At 40.9% G+C, this 24,980-nt stretch overlaps 1 protein-coding gene across 1 annotated transcript in view; it reads right to left on the bottom strand.

The window, feature by feature from the left end:
• Positions 1-24,980, bottom strand: part of ADGRB3 (adhesion G protein-coupled receptor B3) — a 636,306-nt gene that overhangs the window by 112,417 nt on the left and 498,909 nt on the right. Inside the window, exon 17 of the mRNA XM_050951631.1 lies at positions 400-526. Coding sequence (XP_050807588.1) covers positions 400-526 — 127 coding nt within the window. The remainder of the gene's footprint in view (positions 1-399; positions 527-24,980) is intronic.

Below are 24,980 nucleotides of genomic sequence, written 5' to 3' on the forward strand. Positions count from 1 at the left end.
GCAATCTGTTTAACTACCTTATCTAGGGTTTTCGTTCTACTAACAGCAATAAAACCTTCTACATGCCTCTTGAAAGGATAACACCCTTGAAAAAGGCTGTTAAGTTGATAATCGTTCAATATGAAAGTTTTTGACACATTTGCATTACAATTAGAAGGCTTTCCTATAAAATACTGAGATGGAAGCCGTCCGAAGTTGACTAGGATTTAGTTATATCACAGAATCTGGAATTCATTTATCTGAGCTACTGTAGATAACAGGAGACTAACAACATTTTGCCAGCCTGCAGTATTTAAACAATTCCTCGATGCAACGTCCGAAATCTACCTGACAAGGAAGCTGGACAACAAATCTTCCTGCTTTTGCATTAAATCTGGATTTTTTTTCTTTGTTACTTACTATTTCTCTAGGTTGCTGAGCCAAAATGGCGAAGGTAGAGAGACGATCACATAAGCATTTCGTATGGGATGCATCGGTAAGCACAGTTTTACATCCCTGGGTGGACCAGGTTCCCAAAGAGTCGTTCCTGCAAAGGAGAGAGAGAGAGAGAGAAATCGGGATAATTATGCCTGACGGTCAATTCCATGAAGCGAAAATGCAGTTTATTTGAGAGGAGAGTCTAGGGTAGTTCCCGGACAGAAGAGATCTACTTGTTGTTCAATAGGACTTAATTTAGATGCATCTCCAGCTGTACAGTAATGCGAGGGGAGAGGGGGAGAAAAGGCAGGGAGACGGCTAAGCTGCGTGCAGTGAGCTGTCCAGCGTTCTTCGTGCTGAAACCTCGCCTAGCTCTGGAGAGCCCTCTGCTACCAGCAGCAGCCTGGTGCACGGCCGGCCAGCCACTTCCTAGCCTCATCAGATCACTGCAAAAACTGATCGGGGGTTGGGGGCGGGGGGGAGACAGGCTTGTTTCTTTTTCATACCAGCTCTGTCTGTCTCTTGCGCCTTGTTTTGTGAGGTGGTCGTTAGTGTTGTCTCTTTTGTGTGCGTGGTTAGTTTAAATGCAGATGGCTTTAAAATGTCTGTCTAGGTTACACTGGTTGCATTGGAAGATGCCGGATCTTCCGCTCTTCTGGCTATTTTTGTGGTTTTTTTTTAAACGATCAGCCTTGGAAATTTCACCCTGGAAACGGCAACATCAGATGCCTCCGACTATTGCCTTTGCCTCAGCTCCAGCGGAGGGGCGGATTTCAGCACAGCAGCCCACAACATCGCCAAGAGACACGAGTTCGCCCTCCAGACATCGCTCAGCCCAACTCACCTTTCCCCATCTCCCTGCCCCCTTCCCTGTTTATTTGGGGGCAACAGTACCGAGCTAACCCCAAGCCAAAGGGGTCGTTTTAATAGGACTTTCCACCCCCCCCCAAAAAAAAACTAAACCAGCCTCCGATTTAAGTAGACATTCAAAATGCTCAAATCCACCCCAGCTGAACAATAAAAATGGTATCGACCCACGTTTTCTTTGTGCGGAAAGCGAGAGAGAGGGGAAAACCCCAACTCCCCTGCCTGTGAAACGCAGGCTAAAGGGCTCGGTTTCAACTAAATCAAGCCTGTTGTCTTTACATAGGTCATATTTAGAGAATAACCATTGGATTTCTTCCCCCCCATGTCTAGGGATCAAATGGAGACACTGCAGCTAGTAACAGCATGTGTTGTCAGTTCTTATCTATTTCACTCTAGGTCACTAAATGACTTGAAATGAGAAAAGGAAACAGGAAGGGGGGGAGGAAATAACTACATTTAATTTTCATTCACCAGGATCACTCTTCTGTTCACCTCTTCTGCCTCTGACAACCCACATGGGTGTGATTTCTCCAAGCCATGGCCCTCAGGAAGCGGAAATTTGTGATTCCTAATTCCCATTCAGAGTACAATTCACACTCTTCCACATTGGCATCTTACACCACTAGCTTTTTTAGTGCCCAAAGGCAACACTTGTATCATATTCCCTTCAAATCAGTTGCACATAAAAAACAAACACAGACACAATAGAGGAATCTCAGATGAAAGAAAATCACCAAATCTCCAACTACTAAAGCTTTCCTTTAGTAGCCTCTATTCACACATTGTCCCTTGCACAAAGCCAAACAATACTATACCAACATCCACTTTAAAAAATGCTCATACATTTTATTTAAACTATAATAAATTCTGAAACATATCTTCTGGTTCACCTTACAATTTTATTTTATTAGCTTTCCTTTCTCTTATTTTATTGTGGCACACAGTTAAGGCCAAATGAAGTACATTTATCTGAGCTGATTAAATATTTAAGACAAATGATAGCTTAAGAGAAATTGACATGTTTTAAAACATAAGGACAGTATTATTCACTCTGAATTTAGTACACTCTGAATTTAGTACACTGAATTTAACCTGTGTTTTGCATGCACAAAGCATCCATTTAACACTAAATATTTCAAGATTGTTTCCAATGAATAGCACTAGTTGAGTTATAATAATAAAAAAACCTGTAGACAGCTATATAGACCAATTCTATTTAAAACAAAATAGCCTTGATTCTGATCACAATTAAACTAGTGTAAAACAGGACACTCCATTTAATCAAGTATCAGAGGGTAGCCGTGTTAGTCTGGATCTGTAAAAGCAGCAAAGAATCCTGTGGCACCTTATAGACTAACAGATGTTTTGGAGCATGAGCTTTCGTGGGTGAATACCCACTTCCTCAGATGCATGTGAGGAAGTGGGTATTCACCCACGAAAGCTCATGCTCCAAAAGTCTGTTAGTCTATAAGGTGCCACAGGATTCTTTGCTCCATTTAATCAGTGGGTCTGATTCTGCTTTCAGGAGATAAAGTCACAAATGAGTTGAACCAGTGATTGCAAATGGCTACCAATAAAACCACTATGTTACACCAAACCTGTCATGGTATAATCCCCACTCTGAACCTTAGCGTCCAAAAGATGGGGTACCAGCATGAATTCCTCTAAGCTCAATCCCAGCTTAGAACCTGTAGCGCTGCCACCAACCAGGAATTCCAGTGCCTGGTACACTCTGGTCCCCCCAAAACCTTGCCCGGGGACCCCTAAGACCCAGACCCTCTGGATCTCAACACAAGGAAAGTAAACCCTTTCCCCCACCGTTGCCTCTCCCAGGCTTCCCCTCCCTGGGTTACCCTGGAAGATCACTGTGTGATTCAAACTCCTTGAATCACAAAACAGAGAGGACAATTCACCTTCCTCCCTCCTTCTCTTTCCCCCTCCCAGACTCTTCCTGAGAGAAAGTAATCCTGACACAGAGAGAAATCAGCCTCTCTCTCCCTCTTCCCTCCTTTCTCCCCACCAATTCCCTGGTGAATCCAGACCCAGTCCCCTGGGGTCTCACCAGAATAAAAAAACAATTAGGTTCTTAAACAAGAAAAGCTTTTAATTAAAGAAAGAAAAAACAGTAAAAATTATCTTTTTAAATTTTTTAAAAAATGGAATAGGTACAGGGTCTTTCAGCTATAGACACTGGGAACACCCTCCCAGCCTAAGTATACAAGTACAAATTAAAATCCTTTCAGCAAAAATACAAATTTGAACTCCTTTCAGCCAAATACACAATTAAACTCCTTTCAGCCAAATGCACATTTGAACTTCTTCCAACCAAATACACATTTGCAAATAAGGAAAACAAACATAAGCCTAACTCGCTTTATCTACCTAGTACTCACTAGTCTGAACTTATAAGAGCCTGTATTGGAGAGATTGGAGAGAAACCTGGTTGCACATCTGCTCCCTCTGAGCCCCCAGAGTGAACAACAACCAAACACTAACAGCACACACAAAAACTTCCCTCCCTCAAGATTTGAAAGTATCCTGTCCTCCCATTGGTCCTTGGGTCAGGTGACAGCCAGGCTCACTGTTCTTGTTAACCCTTTCCACGCAAAAGAGATATGAAGCAGTTTTGTTCTATTAACTCTTACTTATCTGTTTATGACAAAACCATCATGCATTCTATATATGTCACATATTTCACAAAAGAACGATACTAGAAATACTTTAAAGATTTAGGCTAGGATTTTTCAAAAGTTCTCAGTGCTGGCCTAACTGCTCCTGTTGAACTCAAGAGTAAAACTCCCATTGATGTCAACAGTAGCAAAGTTTGGCCAATCTGAGTGCTTTCAAAAATACCACCCTTACCTTTTTTCTCCCTTTTGATGCAGGATTGTGAGATATTGAAATTTAAACTATCACATATTCAATATTGCCCTTCTTTCACCTCTTTATTTTTGGGGGAGAAATTCCACATTTTGATGACAGCGAGACGCATTTCTGTGGCTGGTTGATTATTTTGAGAATGATGGCTGTTTGAAGCTGTTTAGAATGTCAGTCTAAGTCCCTCAGGGTAGACAGAACATAATACACCAGAAACAATTATTTTTACTATTCAGTAACTTTCCATGCAATTTTATGTGATATACTTAAAAATATTCTCATTCTGGAAACAATGGGGCTAGTGGCTTAGATTTTGAAATGGGACTTTGTATGGTAAAATATTATGTAGGGGCATTTTTCTATAGTAAGATTAATTCGCAGAGGCACAACTGACAAAACTGATAACAGACTGATGATTTGGCCACATCTGATGTGCTAGCAACCTCATTTTGCTTACCTTACTTTTCTTGGTATCATGACACAATCTACCCACTTATTATTGATATGTTTTGTTGAAATTAAGGGTACAAATGTCCTATTAACTGCAGTGCTATTTTCTCTACATAAAAAAATTATAAAATTCTGCAGTAGCACTGCTGTCAAAACTACTCACTTAACAATGGACTTATCACATAACATACAGCAACTACCATATTATTCTACTCGGAGTCCTGTCTGATAATACAAAATAGGAGGGGTTTATTATGGGCCAGCTTGTTTACTTTTGGGCCACACTAGTAAATAGAGAGACCATCAGAACTATCTGTCTGGGTAATTGATCACCAATGTGAATAAGGGGTTTACAAGCTGGCCCTGTGTGTGATACTTTAGCAATGTGTTTGATGGTGGATAGTTGTGTTTTAAGGTAGGATGAGCAGCCCTTTACATTGTTAAATACAAAAAAAAAATCTATGTTAGTTAAATAATATGGTGCACAGTTCAGTGCTTAGAAGTTAAGAAATGCCAGAACTAAGGTAGTTGGTGACACCTTAATTCACCCCCTTGTACATATGTTTTATGATACAGTTTTTAATTACATGATCATATACTATTTTTTCCACAGGACCATTGCCTCATTCACTGCTCATACAGAGACGCATACTTTGCCTTCTTGGTTTCACAGTTAGATTCTGCAGCAGAAGAACACTGGAACTCAAGAATACTGGGTTTAATTCTATGTTCTGCAGGGAAATGTGTTGTAGCGGCTAGAGTACCATTTGTATCTGTCCACACCTACTCTGTGCACTTATCTCTCCCTGAGCTCCTATCTCTGCTCCCTCTGATTCTAGGTGCTGCTGGGTTCTATCATCCTTTTTTCTGATCTCTGCTCTTAACCCCTTTTGCATTTCAGTTAGAAAGATTCCTCCTCCTTGACACGGCTTTGATATTAGCAGGAAGAGCATAGACAGCACAGGAAAGAGTCTCCCAGCTCTCAGTTCTAGTGTCCAGCACCATAGTGACCCCTGGCAACCAGGAGGAGCAACAGCAGGGAAAGTCCTGCTCAGCCCCTAGAATGGCACATACTCAGTCAAGCTGTGCGATGGAACAGGCTCATTCTGGTTGATATGTAGGAGCTTTGTGGGGTGGAGCATACTTGGTACAGAAGTAATGCTGAGAAAATAATGCTCAGAAAATAATATTGCCAAACCATAACAAAACTCTCCTGAGCACATGCAAATTACAATCTTTAGAAGCTTATCTCTTGGTCAAATTTTGACAGAAGTTCATGGAGATGGCAAAAGGCATTGTGCCTTTTGCCAAATTTGAATTCCCTGTCACTACAGCTTCTCAGTGAAATCATTTTTTGAGGTTTTTAAGGCCAGGCTTGACAAAGCTCTGGCTGGGATGATTTAGTTGGGAATTGGTCCTGCTTTGAGCAGGGGGGTGAACTAGATGACCTCCTGAGGTCCTTTCCAACCCTAATATTCTATGATTCTATGAAACTTTTAACATGGGCAAAACAACATATTTTCCTCTAACCTTTTACTCAGAAATGGCTGGGCTGTTTTTGCTGAATTTGGAAAATGAAACATAAAGAAACAAATGCCACTTTGGCCTGAAGCAGACACTTGGCACAGAAAATTTCAGCTGAAATGGTTAAATTTTGACAAACTTATAAGCAAATAAAACAGAGTCTTATTATGGAAGGTGTTGGACAATCTAAACTGTGGATATTGCTACTAGCTGCACCTATAATATTACATTGTAGGACTGTTGCTTATGTTAATGTATGTAACTTTCACTGATCATTAAATAGGTGCCCATGGAGGTTTATAAACTGAAATAAAGAAATATACTTCTTTTGATTTTTGCATTAACTCCTACTATCAACTGAGATCAGTGCACATAGAGATAAGGCAATATTTGGTCTTTAGGTCCAGATTCTGTCTTTTCAGTGTACTCTTCATAAAGGGTGGTATGCAGTTGTGAGAAGCACAGGTAAGGAATCATACTTCAGAATTGTGATCCTTCCCTTGCTCCAGAAGAGTTTATGGTCCTTACAAGTAGCAAATTACTACTTCCCCAAACCTGTCCAGCTGTGCTGGCTGGCAGGTTGGGAAGAATAGAGCCAAGGCTCCATCACTCCCCAATCCTCCCAACTCCCACACTGACTTAAGCTCAGAGAAGCCACAGAGAGACTTGGGAAGTATATACTTCCCCTTAAACCTTTGCATGTCCACACAGACTTCATGCACATAATGGGCATGACTTTGTGCACATAATTCTTACTGCGATCAATCTTCTGAATATTAATAGTGTACTACAACCAACTGGGCATCACTATAGGCTTTGCTAGTTGGGAAAAAAGATTAGAGGGCAAACACTACATGCAACAATATTACACAGAAATATTTTTGCAAAACCCTGGAAATTCAGAAGTTTATTCTCATATAATTTATAAAAATGACATTATTAAAATATCAAAATGAAAGTAAATATGTTGGACAAAAACATCTAATACCACATATTGCCCACTGAGCTTGTGGGAGGCCAAAAAAAAGTAGAAATCCCTGAAAATTTTGTTTCCTTGCTGATCTCTAAATTGAAAATGAATCCTATTTACATGTTGTTGTTTTTTGAAAAACAAATGTGCACCTGTACTGGAAACTAAGTTTTAGTACAGTGTGGTTTGAAACAGATGAGATACTAAACCCTGAAAAATAGGATTCGTAGGAGAAACACTATAATAATTAGCATATGTTAGTTGTTATAATCACTCTGTAATAATTCCTGACCACCCTTTCGCACAAAGTATGGTCCTAAGTAAAACACAGCAGCCTTGATCATTCCTTCCACTACCATGCACAAAGACAGTCAGGTGCATCTAAGCTGGAGCTATGGAAGAAGGGAGTAACGACTCCATGGCATGATCCCACAGATGTACTTCTGCAGCTACAGCACAGAGCTGGAGCACAGCAGAAGAGAAAGAAATGAGGTGAGAGAGGATGACCACTTCTTCATATTTCTTGGGGTCTGGGAAACATAAGATATTACCAACCTCCTTAATATTATCTTATTCTGACTATTTTATGATTTATCCCCTGATAGGAGTTTGGGAGCAGAGATCAATCATGATAGAAGGGAAATATGGCTCTGGAAGCAACTGTGTTGCTATGGAATGGGAAAGGGCTGACCTGGGCAGCTATGAAGAGGATGTACATGGATCTCAAGCCATGAACGGGATTTGAGAGCCTGTCTCACAAAGTATGGGGAAGATAACTCCTGCCATCTGAGGAAATGAGCTGCAGAAAAAGTAAGGGATTGAAACTCAAGGAGTTTCCTGGCCCCTGCTTGGTAATTCCCATATGGTACGGGATGGTACAGATCCATTGTTATTAAAGTTGTGGGAACCCATGTTTGTTTATACATAATGTCAACAAACTATGGAACAGAACATTCCTCCCTTACTGTTAGCTGAGAGACACATACTTGTGCAAGGGGCATTTGATCCATAGTATTGTCTCTTTCCCTGCCAGGGCCTCTACAGAAGCTCCTCTACAAGAATTGCAGGGAGTCAGGACCTCACACAAATTTGGGGAACAGAAACATCAGCGCAGAAGACTAACAACTTTCCATGGCTTTATCTCTGACTAAACTTGTCGATTTCCCTGTAGAAAGTTGATCTGGAGTTAATTCTTTGCCTTTCTGCTACACGCGTGCTGCCAAGGGGAGGAGGGCAACATGGGATGGCTTTGCCCTACTTGTGAGATCTAGGGTTTCCTTTCCCAGGATGAACAGAGGTGGAAGGTTGCACTTCCTTTCAACTCCATTCCTTCCCAAATCAGTCCCCCCTGAGGGAATGATTGCAAATAAATTAGCGTTGGTCAAAAAGGAGGAAAATATTTGTAAAAAATTATCTTTGTTTTTGTAGAAACATTTTGAAATTAAGTGTTTTCTGACCAGCTTTATTGCCAATTCCACAGAATAATTTCTTCTCCTCTTTCCTGCTTCCTATTGTTTTCTCCACATGAGGAGATGATCTGGACATGAGAGTATTGGTCATTATTCTCTGCTCTGAATGTTGCTTCTGTTACAAAACACTTTTGCAGTGTTTGTTGAGAGTGAAAAGGAGAGTATATAAAATACCTGATAATACTTAATATTGTGCTGAAGAATCAAGCTACAGAGAGATCACATTACTATTTTGTAAACAAGTACTCTCTATGTTGATGCTGGGTGATCAGGCTCATTTGTGACTCTCTTTATGACAGAGATTTTGCCTGTTATTTCTAACCTATGTGGCAAACAATAAAAGAGTCATGTAAAGAGTCTAGCTATGTTAAAAGGAATCTGTTATTTATATTTTCAGTGTTGAGTTTAGTAGTATTTCAGTTGTGATAGAAATAACATATTAATTAAATCAATGTTATACATTACCATTACAAGATATTCAGTAGAAGGCAAAAATATGAGGGTAACATTAATAATAAAGTGTTTATGTTAAAACAGGACATAGGATTGGACGGAATCACCCGAATTACTGAGTCCACTTCCCTGCTATTACAGGTAACCACTTCCTATAATTCCTTTCATAAGCATATCAAGTTCAATCTTAAAACCAGTTAAGTTGTTAGCCCCCAGTATTCCTGTCGGAAGACTGTTCCAGAACCTCATTCCTTTGATGTTTAGAAACCTTCTAATTTCTAGCCTATATTTATTCATGATCAGTTCTCATGAATGTATTCATGACCAGTTTATACACGTGTTCCTGTGTTCAGAGTTTTATGATCATTTTTATTAGCTTTACTCTTCACAAAATAGGCATAAGTTTTGGTAATCATTTATTCAGATTATATAAATTATTTGTATAGATTTATTATGAGCTAGAAGAAACTTTGAAAACTGATATTTTCCCTGTGACCAACCTGAGCAATCTGTCAAATTTTACCATTATTTACAAGTATCCTTAGCAATAAGGGACCCCTGTTAAAGAGCATATTGCCAGGGTCTTAAAAAGATGAGGTCAGAAGTTCTTTGTGGAAATTAAAAATGGAGGGTTTGTCTAAGGCTGCAGAATAGCAGTAGCTTTTCCTGATGTTTTCTTCCAAATGACAAGGAGAGGAGCAATACAATCCTGTAACTGTTATATTATTATTAAACATTTTCAGGCCAGATATGCACAGCATGGAGGGGAATACATGTGAATAAGATTGGAGTGGGTGCAGAGTGAAGGGCAGAATAGTTGTTAGGTGATGGTAGTTCATTTACAGTCTGACTCAAACTCCCTTATTGAAGTCAATGGAAAGAATTTCATTGTCTTCAATGGGTGTTAGATCAAGACATATGTGAACAGTGTATGTTAGGCTGTGATGGAGTTCCATCTGTTCTGAAAGTCATTATAAGAGCATCAGCATCATCATTAGGTTTTAGAGTTAACACCTTTTAGAGTTCAACCTTCACAGTGGTTGAAGCTCAGAGTCCTTATTTCAGGTGGTCTGCAGACTTAGGAAGATGACAATACTTCAGTGACACTTGGTTCACAATTGGAAGGCTTTCTTCACAATCAAAAGGGCAAGAAACTTTCTTTTTGAAAAGAAAAGCGTAGATACTGCTGAATCTGACTATGCCTCATGAGTCATGTGGATACATCAAGCAGGCTAATGTGTCTGACACCACTAAGCTATATAATGCTAAATTGTATGCCACATATAAAGTGTACAAAATGTGGGAATTGCGGTTGATGAGAAAAACTAACAGTTTACAGCCCTGATTTTTTCTGTTTATAATATCAAGGAAAACACTGCAGTGATTTTTTTTTGGTATATTTGGGGGCAGTGGTGGATAATCAACTGAACATGAACTCCCAGAGGCCTAAAGGGCTAATGCAATGCTTGGATGCATAAACAGGGGAATCTTGAGTAAGAGTAGCAAAGTTATTTTACCTCTATATTTGGCATTCATGTGACAGCTGCAAGACTACTGTGTCCTGTTCTGGTGTTTACAATTCAAGAAGGATGTTGATAAATTGGAGAGGATTCAGAGAAGATCCATGAGGCTGATTAAAGGATTAGAATACATGCCTTACAGTGATAGGCTCTAGGAGCTCAATCTATTCAGTTTAACAAAGAGAAGGTTAAGGGTGACTTGATTATACTCTGCAAGTATCTACATGGGGAACAAATATTTAATAATGAGCTCTTCAGTTTAGCAGAGTAAGGTATAACATACTTAATAAATTTTTATCAGTGAGAGTAATTAACAACTGGAACAACTTACCCAGGGTCATGATGGAGAATCCATCAATGACAAATTTTTAAATCAAGATTGGATGTTTTTCAAAAAGGTACGTCCTAGGAATTATTTTGGGGAACTTCCATGGCTGGTGTTTTACAGGAGGTCAGACTAGGTGACCACAATAGTTACTTCTGGCCTTGAAATCTATGAGTTTAACATTTTACAGTTTTTAAACAGGAGACAAAAAAATCTCACTGATCACACAGCCAAATAAATGTACATTTAGAGCAGTTTTTCTCATGCGCCAGAGTTCTGCTCAGCATCAGGGAGAGATGGATGTATGAGGCATACCATTATGACTCCGATTCTCCGGAACAGGGACGGTCCCTGCCCTGACATCACTTAAGCTGGTCAACACTAACACTTAGGTCAACCTACATAAATTGCTCAGGGCTGTGAGAAACTTAATGCCCTATGTGACATAGTTATGTTTACCTGACCCCCACTGTAGATGCGGCTACGTGGATGGAAGAATTCTTGGAGGGGTGGATAAACTACACTCGATGGGAAAACACATCTATTGCTGTAGTAAGTGTCTACACTACAGTACAGCACTGCTGCTGTAGCACTTGCAGTGTAGACATACCTTTAGAGCTGCTGTCACTGTCATAAGGTTCTTAATGGAACTATGTTAGCAGAGGATAGGTGTAGTGTAGCACAAATAATAACCTCCCACACCCCTTTTAAGGCCCTATCTAGCCTGGGAAAATGAAATATGATTAGCAAACATACTAGCTAACATGTTGAGACATTGTTCAACTCCACATTGCATCTACTTTAGAGAATGGTGGTTGTTTAAAAATGTGTTAGCTAATCAGGATAAATCCTAGAGGAGAACCGCTTGGTTGACCACAAGAAGTGTGGTTAAATACCACTGTCTTTGTCTATACTAGACAATTGGTGATATCGGAAAATGTCTCAGTTAACATGTATTAGCTAATATGTTGGCTAAGTACACTTCGTTTTCCTAGTCTAGACAGAGTGTAAGGGGGCAGCTTATCCCTGCAGCTCTATAGCTAGCAAGCCCCTCTGACTGGCATGTAGAGGGTGATGCTAACGCCCCACCTGCTTTTCTCCTTTTCCTGCCTCCCTTTTAGAGAGGTGCTTCTGAGGGAAGCAACTCAGTAGCAGCCCATTACCTCCTGGGGTGCAGGTGCTGTGATTCTGGGCATCCCTTCTGTGGGCTTATAAAGAGGAGGGCTTTACTCATCTTGCCTCGCAAGTGTGCAGCTGCATAAGGACTGGCAAACATTTAGCTCTAAATAATTAATAATAATAAGTTCACTTACATTATATAGTACCTTTCATCAGAAGGTCTCAAAGCACTGTATAAAGGTGGGTAAGTAGTATTAGCTTCACTTTGAAGATGAGGCTCCAGGAAGTTAAGCATCTTCCCCAAGGTCATACTGAGTGAGGGGCAAAATAAAGATGGGCAGGTAGGTTTCTTCTTGTTTATAACAATAGTGTAACTATTTATACCCAATTTTCATATCCTATATGTGATTTCTGTAGCTTCAAATTATAGCTTAATGGTTTGAGCATTAGTCTACTAAACCCAGGGTTGTGAGTTCAATCCTTGAGGAGTCCATTTATGGATCTGGGGCAAAAATCTGTCTGGGGGTTTGCTCCTGCTTTGAGCAGGGGGTTGGACTAGATGACCTCCTGAAGTCCCTTCCAACCCTGATATTCTATTCTATGTTTCTTAATATTATGAATCTGACCAATATATACAGTAACAGTAAGCAGTTTGTGGCATGGAATCAGCTTTTCTCACTGGAGTGAAAGGCATATCACTTGCTCGCTTTTTGTCTGTGATAGGCCACTTAGATGTGACCTGCTTCAGTTGAAAATTCAAAGTCTAATATACTTTCACTTCAGTGAGACATAATGCTACAAATAGAAACTGCTGCAACCTCTTCTTATATCTCGCCAAAGTAATTTACATCCTCATGATACGTGACGTTTTGAGAAGTGCAATAACGTGAAGAATACAATTAATTTATGTTAGGTTACTTACATTATATTTGGATTTCTTAATGCAGGAGGTTTATTATCCAGGATATAGTTCCCAGAACCTACATAATGAGGAGCATAATGCATTCTTTTTCTGTGTACACACAATATCCCAGGGAGTGTCATAAATCCACTTCATGTCACTGTGCATTGTGTGGGCCTGTTGACTTCAAAAGAGTTGCATCAATGTAACTCACATCAGAATCTGGCACTATATTTTGATTTCTGAGACAACTCAATGATATCTAAAAAAACCTCACATAAACAGACATCTTTCTATTGACTATGCATCACAGGAGGCTTATGTGTATTTTTTTTCCCCCAAGGAGGCTAGGGATTGTATGAAGTACATGAAATGTTCTCCTGGTACATTATTTTCAGATGGGAGTTTGCAAATAAACTGTTGTGCAGGTCTCAAAACTTTCACTTTAAGTCCAATCATACCTCATTTTGGTGCTTGTGATGGGGTATACTGGGCAACAAGGGGTTAAGGTGCTGCTCTGGGCTCAGCCAGCTTCACCCTGCCACACCTGCAAGATTGCAAAGACTGGAGGAGGAGGGAAAAGAAAGCAGAACAGCTCACTTGGCAGCAGACCAGGGAAGAGAGCAGATCTGCAACTTGCAGCTCTTGAGAAAAGAGCTGAGGAAAGGCAGGATCTCTCCCTACAAGAACTGAGGGAAGGGAGGACATGCGTCAGCTACACCCTGAGAGTGAGGCATTCCCTCCCTCCCCCACATGGACTCAATTTTTTGTGTTAATTCCCCTTGTTTTGTTTAGGGCCTCCCCTGGCAGGGGAGAGACAGGCTGAGGATCAAGCCACAGGAGAAGGCATCCGCTGCTGTCCCCAGAGAGAGGAAGCTGATGCCACACATGGCCACAAGGAGGTGCCAAGCGGTGACCTGATTCCCTGCCATAAATGGATGGTAAGAAGTGGCCCAGGGAGAGCAGCCTTAAGGAGCCCCTGGCTGTCATACCTTTGATAGCCCTCATAGAGCTCTAGGACAGAGCATGGTGGAGTGGAAGGGTCCCCACTACAATTTGAAGAGACTGAGCCCTGACCACGAGGCAATGCTCTCCATGAGCAAAAACCATTACAGTGCTCTTTCAGCCTATGCACATTGGATATCTATATCTGACCAGAGCATGCTTCCTGAAGGACAACAATACTGCTCTTAATCCCTGAATCCTAGCATCCATGCTTGGAGATACAAGATCAGAATGAAGCCTTTAGCGCACAGCACTAAGGTCCAGATCCACAAAGGGACTTAGGCACTTAAATCCTTGATTTAGGCACCACTGTGATCCACAAAATGCCAGCTCAACCCAGTAGGCACCTAAAACCACTTGGTATCTAAATTTGCATTATAAAAGTCCCTTAGGCACCTGTGTTTCTGCCTCTGAGCCCAAACAGTGCTAGCCTGAGCCACAGTATGATCCGCAAACCAGGTGAAGTTAGGCAGGGCAACATGTACCTTGTCTCCAAGGCTGATCCATTAGCTTTAAACATGCTCAACTCCACACAAAATAGCTAAGGGGAAGGCAGCTTTCCTTGTAACTTTTAACCCAGTGGTAAGGGAACTCAGCCAGGATTGGGGAGATCCCAGTTCAATTCCCCCCTCCACTTGATGAGGAAAAGTGATTTAAACAGGTCTGTGCCATTTCTCAGGTCAGTGCCTCTGTTGTGGGTTGCTTTCATTCTCTCTTGTTGAAGCTGTTCCACTTTCTTTATATACCGGTAATTAAATAGGCATTGGACCAGAGAACTAGTACAAATATATCTATAGTCCAGCGAGTAGGGAACTCAGCTGAGAGGTGGGACATCTTTTCAAAGGAATTTGAACCTCACCAGGCAGAGGGGCAAATTGAACAAGGATCTCTTACATCCTAACCACTGGGCTAAAGGTTGAAAGACAGCCTTGCTTACTCCTCCCACAAATGTTTCGTGTGGACTTAGGTGCCTAATGTGTCCAACTCCAAGACAGGGCTTTCCAGCAGTGGAACCCACACACAGACAAGCATCTCCCACATGAAGAGTGGTGTAATTTTGGGGCAGAAAGTCCACCATGGCAGAGAGAAGAGGAAACATTTTTGTAAACATTTAACAGTTAACACTTTTTTTGGGAACACCTCTCTCCTCGGCCTCAGCTATTAGCTAGTTTAGGTGGCTCCATGCATAACATGATGGTTTTTGTGGATCACATTCTCAGGTGCCTCTCTCTCGTCAAGCATTGTATAGGGACCATAGGTATATAACCCAGGGTTTGTGGATTCTATTGGGTGGCTATGCTCCTTACAGTTAGGGCAGGTCAGAGATCTCTCCCATAGGCTTAATAATTCCTCCCCTGCGAGAGGCAGTAGCTATGTTGGTGGGAGAAGCTCCCCCGCCATCAACCATTGTCTACACGGGAAGGGGGTTAAGATTGGTGGTGTGGATTTTTCACACCCCAGGGAGACATAGTTATACCAAAGTACATGGCCCTAGGCATTGCAAAGTCTCAGTCTCTTTGTGGATCTGGGCCTAATAGTTTCACTGTTGTAAGGAAAGCATTTCCCGATTCTTTGACTTTATAAACCAGGGATGGAATTTTAAAAGCACTCAGTGACAGCCCAACTCCCACTGAAATCCACAGGAATTTTATCACTGAGTTTAGTGGGAGCAGATTGACACCGACACTCAGCATTTTTGGAAGCCCAACCTGATGCTCTCAATTAGATGCATCTTCTCTTCCTTTGCTGAGCTGTTGTGTTGTGTGCTTTGTAACACACTTGTAGTATTTTCCCTAAGAGTGGCTGCAATTCACTGATAGGCAAAGTCATTAATCCAGCACCACACTGTGACATTACATCACAGCTGTGCACAGGGACTGGTACAGAGCTCTACCATTACAATGGGAGCTCAGAGAAGGATAGTGCCACAGAGGATTTTTCTGGGATGTAAGATGTATAAATACACATGCTCTGTATGCTATATACTCCATACATGGTGGCGTTATCTATGTGTTAAATTGATGGGCCATATGATGAATGCATCGGTGCCTCCCCTGCTCATGACCCGCTAAGCTATCTCCCCTTCAACTTACCCTTACAGCAGCTCCAGACAGACACCTTTAAAAAACATTAATTGTTTTAAAAAATGTTCCCTTCCTCTTTACACCCAAATTAAACCTCCTTGAGGTCTAGAATGGACAAGTTTTAATCCTGACTCTGAACATCTTTTCTGTACCTAAAAATGTCACTGCTTTAAAGTCCAATACCTTGCAGTCATGCAGGGCTGGAGGCAGTAGCTTTGTAAAGGGAAGATTCTCAGATTTCCAGTTGGACACACAGCCCTTGCTTCTAACCCTGCAGGTCTGTATGATCAAACTTTAAAGTCATGACATTTTAAAGAAACTGTATAAAGAAGGTATTTTACTGGAATATTTTTAGGTCATTTTAGGATTTTTTTATTGCTCTGTTCTCTCTTATTGGTAACTCGTTTACAGGTGTGGGGATACAAAAAGAATCCCAGCAAAATGCTTAAAAGTCCCTAAAGTATTCTCTCTCTCTCTATATATATATATGATACATTCATGCAAAAATTATAGCATCAATATAAAGTTAAAATGGAGTGTTCAAGAACTCAGAGTCAGGAAATATGGAGCCTTAAAATACAGGGTTGCTTTGGGCCCAATTCATCTCCCATTAAAACCAATGGGTGACTTTCAGTTGATTTCAGTGCGAGTTGAATTATGTTACCTTTCACTGTAAGTTATTTATTAATTAGTACAATTAATGTGATACAGTACATATCGGAATTTCTTATGCAAGCTTATACATAGGAAGTACATACAATATTCAGACAAGGATTTTAAATCTCCAGGAAATCTACAAAACAAGACAAGTTTGGAAAAAAAATCAGTTTAGTAATTTTAAAGTATGAATATTTAAAGTTGCATGGTTAAGAATTTGAAACATTCCCACATTTGACATGAATTACACAATGAAATGATACTGAGTTTGAGGTGCTTCTGGGTGTGAGATGGCCCCAGGTTTTTAAACCACACAAGATTTGCACTGATTTAAACGAACAGAATGAAACATTTAAAACTCACTGATTTTGACAAAAATAATATCTATTGCAGGGATTGGCAACCTTTGGCATGCAGCCTGCTAGGGTAAGCACCGTGATGGGTGGGGCCAGTTTGTTTACCTGCCATGTCCACAGGTACGGCCAATCACAGCTCCCACTGGCCGCGGTTCACCTCTCCAGGCCAATGAGGACTGCAGGAAGTGGCACGAGCTGAGCGATGTGCTGGCCACCGCTTCTCGCTGCCCCCATTGGCCTAGAGCAGTGAACCGCAGCCAGTGGGAGCCATGATTGGCTGAACCTACGGATGCGGCAGGTAAACAAACTGGCCTGGCCTGCCAGGGGGCTTACCCTGGCAGGCTGCATGCCAAAGGTTGCCGATCCCTGATCTATTGAATTGATTTTCTTCAAACAGGGTAATCTTAACTCTGAGACAACTTTGTCTATGAGACAGTCTCATTCCAGAACTAACATTTTTAACTTAGTAAATGAACTAAAAATGATCATACTTCTGCTTTGCCTTTTGTAGGCTCCAGTTCAGCAAGGTGTGTAAATATATACATAACTTTAAGGCTGTGAGTAGTCCCACTGATTTCAATAGGTTTACTCACATCCTGAAACTTAGCTGCATGCATAAGTACCTTGCTGCATCAGAGTCATAATGTTTTTCATCTCACTGTCTGAAAATATTAATGAATTAACTCTCAGAATACTCCTTTGAAGTAAGGAAGAATCATTAGCCAGATTTTACAGGTGATAGAATGCCATGGCCTGGGTAATACAGCAGATCAGACTAGATGATCACGGTGGTCCCTTCTGGACTTAAGTCTGTGTGTATGAAGCTGAGGCACAGAGAAATTCATAGCCATATTTACAAAACTGTGCAAATACAAATGAATGCAAACTACCATATGCTATCTTGGTCATTGTTCATTCAAATGACCAGTTTTGTAGATCTCGCTGATGCATAAAAAACCCAGACAAAATCCAAAACTGCATATACTGTATTGTAACTTACTGAATGGAAGGGTGCATAAAACATTCCAGTTTGTAACATATATTATATTAGCATACAAACAATTATAATGATACACAGAGATTAGTTTTTCAGTTGTGAGATATTTGGGACTGGAACAGTTTCTTACTGCTTGTATGTGTTTGCACAGCACCTAGCAATCTAATCGAGGCTGTTAAGGTGCTACTGAAATGCAAAAAATAATAATGTTGCCATCCTTAGCAGAAGTCACCTGAAACCCACCACTCAGGATCAAAGCCACCCTGTTATTCTTTTCTGAGTAGCCAAGAAAATATACCCCTTAATTTTTATTTGGTAACCATGTATCAATAGATCAGAGATTAGAATATTCATATCTTGTTAACACCTAGTCAACCAGTTGGTACTAGCCACAGTAAATTTATCCCTATTTAGCAGATTTCATGCTAATATTGTCTGACTTAATAAACAGTCATTACCATTCCCTGTTGTTGGACTAACTCAATATCTTGGGAGACATTCTGGCAAAGTCCCTGGCCTGATTCAGCATGTCCCAGTAAAAATTATACTCTAATATTTTTATATGCATATCATAATTCATGCCCAAATAGATTCCTTACAATACCAGACACCTGAAGTAGCCACTATGGATGTAGTTATACCAATAAAACTAGGACCTACATCTGCAATCAGCAGTGGTGCAGCTCCACAGAAGCACTAATGTGTAGCTGCAGCTCAGGCATTTTTATTACGTGTCATGAAAACCAACATGATGGTAAAAATGCCTCGGTCTGTTTAAACCAGCACATGCATTTCAACTTTGGTAGAAGCTAATGTAATATTATCTAACTCTTCTAGTGTAGGCAAGGCTAACCGTGGAGGGTAGCAAGCAGTAGAGGCTCAAATGCTACTGAATAATGGAGTGGGTCAGCAAGAGAGAAGGAAAAAGGAAGATTTTTGTGCAATGATAATACCCTGTCTCTTACCAAAAGCATCATGGGTTCTTTTATGGTTGCATAATGCAGATAGAGCTTCAAATTTTGCAAGTTTGAGCAAAGTTTTCAAAAGCACCTAAGTGATAGAGGAGCACATACCTAAGTCAATTTTGAAAATGGGACTTAAGCTTCTAAGTCACTTAGGTACTTTTGACATTGTTAGCCCTTGTCTGAAAAAAGATACTCAATAAGCTGTATGGATGAAGGGTTAAGCCAGGCCTGCCTACATAATGTTGGCATGCATATTGGTCAGGTATTTATATATATATAAATTGCTCAGCGGTGTAAAAAGTGTGGTGCTAAAAGTTAGAAACAAGATAAGAGAAATGGAGAGGAGCAGGGGGGAAATCTATAACATCGTGTTTCCTTGCACGGTGAACTTGTTTAGATCAGCCAAAGACTTAATTTCTCACAAAACTGTAATCATAGTGTGACAAAGTTCCTCCTCTGCCTTGGTGGGCTCTGCGCTTTTTGACAGATTTGGTCGCCTCAGAGGTTCATGGCTGCCCTCAGTTTGGTCGAGTCTGCTAGAGGCTGAAATCTGCCATTCACTCAGCTAACCTCATCACTGGCCAGCATGGGGAAAGGGGTGAACAATCACCACAGTCTCTGTGTCCCACCTAGTGGGTCGGGGACAGGCCAGATCTCTTTCCAAATTAGATCTTCCCTTCTGGTGTTTCTCACAGACCATGTCAACACCTCCTGTGTCCAATCAGGAGTTGGTGGGATGGGGGGTATCTGGGCCTACCCTCTACACCGAGGTCCAGCCCAGGGGCCTGTGGATAGCAGCTGTCTACAATGTCTTTTGTATCAGTTGTGTGACAGCTACAACTCCCTGGGCTACTTCCCCATGGCCTCCCCCCAACACCTTCTTTATCCTCACCACAGGATCTTCCCCCTGAAGCCTGATCATGCTTGTACTCCTCCGTCCAGCAGAACACTTTCTCACTTCCTGCTCCTTGCACGCCCTCCACTAACTAACGGGAGGTCCTCTTTAAACCAGGTATCCTGATTAGTCTGCTTGCCATAATTGATTCTAGTAAGTTTCATCACATACAGTCCTCAGCTAAAATCCCTCCAATGCATCATCAGGGATCTACAACCCATCCTGGACAATGATTCCACACTTTCACAGACCTTGGGTGGCAGGAAAGTCCTCGCCCACAGACAACCTGCCAACCTGAAGCATATTCTCACCAGTAACTGCACACCATAGTAACTCTAACTCAGGAACCAATCCATGCAACAAACCTTGATGCCAACTCTGCCCACATATCTACACCAGCGACACCATCACAGGACCTAACCAGATTAGCCACACCATCACCGGTTCATTCTCCTGCACGTTCACCAATGTAATATACGCCATCATATGCCAGCAATGCCCCTCTGCTATGTACATCAGCCAAACTGGACAGTCTCTACGGAAAAGGATAAATGGACACAAATCAAATATTAGGAATGGCAATATACAAAAACCTGAAGGAGAACACTTCAAACTCCCTGGCCACACAATAGCAGATCTTAAGGTGGCCATCCTGCAGCAAAAAAACTTCAGGACCAGACTTCAAAGAGAAACTGCTGAGCTTCAGTTCATCTGCAAATTTGACACCATCAGCTCAGGATTAAACAAAGACTGTGAATGGCTTGCCAACTACAAAACCAGTTTCTCCTCTCTTGGTTTTCACACCTCAGCTGCTAGAAGAGGGCCTCATCCTCCCTGATTGAACTAACCTTGTTATCTCTAGCCTGCTTCTTGCTTGTTTATATATACCTGCCCCTGGAAATTTCCACTACATGCATCCGACGAAGTGGGTATTCACCCACGAAAGCTCATGTTCCAAAACATCTGTTAGTCTATAAGGTGCCACAAGACCCTTTGTTGCTTTTACAGATCCAGACTAACATGGCTACCCCTCTGATACTTAATTGGCTCCAGGTGTCTTAATTAGCTTGCCTGTCTTAATTGGTTTTAGCAGGTTCCTGATTACTCTAGGGCAGCCCCTGCTTTGATCACTCAGAGAACAGAAAACTATTCATCCAGTGGCCAATATATTTGCCTTCTACCAGACTCCTGTACCCCACTGGTCTGGGTCTGTCACAATAGTTACACTGGTGTGCCACAGAGCTCATCCTTTAAGGGAGACAGGTCCAGCCCAGCTGTGACAGGCTCCACCGAAGGAAATGAGACACTCCAGTTCCATCTGGGAATAGTTAACTGCCTAAGTAGTTGAAAGACAAGGTGGGTGAAGTAACATCTTTTATTGGACCAGCTTTTGTTGGTGAGAGAAACAAGCTTTTGAGCCACATCACGCTCTTCCTTAAGCCTTAACTTTTAATGTTTTTTCCTTACTGAATTCAAACTTCTAGAAATGTCTTGACTAACTCCTTTCTTAAAGCAATAAACCAAAATCACTGAAACAACATAAATGAGGGAGTAGATGGAGGGAAGAGAGCGCAAGAAAAAAAAATCTACTGATAGATCCTTCCTAATAAGATAACACCTGTTCCTAAATTGAATATTCAAGACAGTTGTGCCTTTTTTCAATCAGTCAAAGTCTAGTTTAATAATACAATTTTTAAAAAATTGTGAGGTCGATATTTTTTTTTTACAGAACTCTTTCAACAGGCAAACTGATTTTTTTAAAAAAGGGATTGACTGTGAAGTCATTTATAAGCATGTAGCTAGAACAAGGATTTGCAACCTTTGGCATGTGACTTGCCAGGGTAAACCGCCTGGTGGGCCGGGCCAGTTTGTGTACCTGCCACGTCTGCAGGTTCGGCTGATAGCGGCTCCCACCGGCCGCGGTTCACCGCTCCAGGCCAATGTGGATTGTGGGAAGTGGCAGCCAGAACATCCCTCGGCTATCACCACTTCCTGCAGCCCCCATTGGCCTGGAGTGGCGAACTGCAGCCAGTGGGACCTGCAATTAGCCAAACCTGCAGACACTGCAGGTGAACAAACTGGCCTGGCCCACCAGGGGGCTTACCCTGGCGAGCCGCGTGCCAAAGATTGCTGATCCCTGGGCTAGAATTTGCCCAGAATGGAATTATTGGTGAAAATATGTTTTTACAGGGATTTGTATGTTTAATATTGAATTGATTTTGGACTCAATAATGCAAAGGCAAAAGTGACTTTTTACTGCATTGCAAAGATTCAAAAAAAGGTGGCAACATAAGGTTACTTGATCAGATGCCAGCTATCAATTGTTCCTTTGCCTAATGGCACCTTTCCATAAACTGATAAAGGAACTAGTAAATCTAGGTGTTAAAGACAAATTATTGTCAAATGACACTAAGTCTCTGCAAGTAAATAGCTTAGTACATGTTAGTCTCTCATTCACACATGGAAGTGTTTGAAGGATCGGGGCCTAACACTGTGAACAACAGAAAATACAGTTGCCTTCTGAAATGCAAACCACTGTATGAGTGTGATTGATTTACAAAAACTCTGCAATGAAAAAAACCTACAAAAGTTGATTGCATGTTAGTAAAAGTGTGCTTCTTTAAGAAGGTCTTTGGAAGCAACAAGGCAACATATCAAACATTGTTACAAATAGATGTACTGTACGTACTTGTTTTTAATGATATGTAAACAGTCATTAAGGAAGGCAAATGGCCTTCAGTAATCTTGTGACTTTTGCACTATTCCTTTTACCAATTTTTAGTCTTTTAATGAATGCCCACCATATTTTATATGCTGGAGTACTGGAATCATTTTCTTACTGCCCTTTCTCCTTTTGGGTGAGTGAAAAGAGACAGATGGCTGTTTGCATGTAGAGGAGAAATAGTATAAAGAATTACAAAAGCTTTCTTTTGGAAAAGCAAATTCCTCACTATTTCCCAGGTGAATTCTACGAAGAGCTCATGCAAACAGAGTATGTATCTTTTTTTTGTGACTCAAGCTATCAAGTTGTAGCCACAGACTGTATTTAATTCCATATTCACCAGCAAATACAATTGTTCCTCTTCTCAGCTAATCTTTTATCTCTGTAGTGCCGACTCAGGAATCTCATTAGATTAACAGGTCACTAAAACATTGTTTGATCATATAGTTCAAACACCTTTGTCAACCTATGAATCAACTTTGTAACATAGGAGAGAGAGATTATTTTTTGCCCTCACCTTCTCTAACAAATTTTAAATATTTAACACTAAATGATTGGTTCACTCCCACCTTCTCTTCTGCGCTGCAAGGCAACAGACCTCTTAATTCCAGTCTTATCTGAACAGTGGCAAATGCTGCCAAGATTTCAAAGTCATTAGCTGGTTTTTACTGACAAACATGTCAAAAGCAAATGCCTTCAGTATAAGGCCACAGAGTTCTCTCTTTCCAACATATTGTATTTTCTTAAGAAAACACAAAATTCAAACTCTGGAATAAAAAAATTTAAATAGTCCTACAGAGGATTTAAAAAATAAAATATATCACTCAGAATATTCCTGCTATAAATGTGAGGGAAAAACACAGGAAACACACACCAATGATTCCCTTTTCTCTGCAATTTGTCCTCTGATGAAGGGGACATATTTCTGTCCAGAAAGTACTTTTATATCTTATTTTACTGTTAGTTATAGCTATAGATAAAGAGCTCAATGCCTTCAAGTGCTGAACATTTCTGACAAATGCCAAAGTTCCTTTAACTCCCACTGTCTATGATAGGAGCTGTGGGGTGCTCAGAATCTTGCAGAAATGAGCACAAAATTAGGAACTTGAAAAGATACCTTCCTCAGGTGGTTTAGAGCTCTGCACTGTTTTCTCTATTACGGTTGGACTCTGTCATAAACAGATAGATAAGGGTTAATGCCTCTTTTACCTGTAAAGGGTTAAGAAGTTCACCTAGCCTAGCTAACACCTGACCAGAGGAACCAATGGGGGAACAAGATGTTTCAAAAGGAAGGAGGGAAGTTTTCCTTTGTTTAGAGTCTCAGTTTCAGCTGGAGTGAAAAAGATCAAGGAACCAGCCTCTTATCAGAGCAGTAAATTTTAGAAAGGGATAAATAGGTTTATGTTTATTTTCTTTGTTTATTTTCTTTGTAACTTGTCTTAGTACCATTAAGAGAATGATCAAATTTGGGTATTCTTGTGTGTATTAAGATTTTTGCCCAGGAGAACATCCTCTGTGTTTTGAATCTGTTGTCTGTGAGAGTTGCTGGTATGCTAATCTCTCCCAGAGGGTTTTCTTTTACCTTTCTTTTCTTTAATTAAAAGCCTTTTTCTTAATACTTGATTGATATTTTCCTTGTTTTTAGATCCAAGGGGGTTGGCTCTGGATCCACCAGGAGTTGGTGGGAGAAAGGAGGGGGGATGGTTAATTTCTCCTTGTTTTAAGATCCAAGGAGTTTGGATCTGTGTTCATCAGGAAATTGGTGGAGTCTCTCAAGACTACCCAGGGAAGAAAAGCAGTGCTTGGGGGTGGTGGCAGCGATACCAGATCTACGCTGGTAATTAAGCTTAGAAGTGTCCATGCAGGTCCCCACATCTGTACCCTAAAGTTCAGAGTGCAGAAGGAATCTTGACAGAATCTATGAGCTAAACTTTGCAAAGCTGGGCAAAAACTTCATACAAGTGTAAATGTGAACACAAATACCTAGAGTCAGATCCAAAGGCCGCTGAAGTCAGTGGCAATCTTTCAGTTGATTTCAAGGGCTTTTAGATCAGGTCCACAATGCCTATTTGTGTACAAAAACAATGAGGAGTCCTTGTGGCACCTTAGAGACTAACAAATTTATTTGGGCATAAGCTTTCGTGGGCTATTACCCATTTCATCAGATGCATGGAGTGAAAAAGAGTAGGCAGGGATAAACATACAGCACATGAAAAGATGGGAGTTGCCTTACCAAGTGAGTAAGAGCTAACGAGGCCAATTCAATTGGGGTGGATGTGGCATTCCCAACAGTTGACAAGAAGGGGTGAGTATCAACAGAGGGAAAATTATTTTTTGTAGTGACCCAGCCACTTCCAGTGTTTATTCAGGCCTAATTTGATGGTGTCAAGTTTGCAAATTAATTCCA

Source organism: Gopherus flavomarginatus, chromosome 4 (assembly GCF_025201925.1).
Source record: "Gopherus flavomarginatus isolate rGopFla2 chromosome 4, rGopFla2.mat.asm, whole genome shotgun sequence".
Classification (NCBI taxonomy): Eukaryota; Metazoa; Chordata; order Testudines; family Testudinidae; genus Gopherus; species Gopherus flavomarginatus.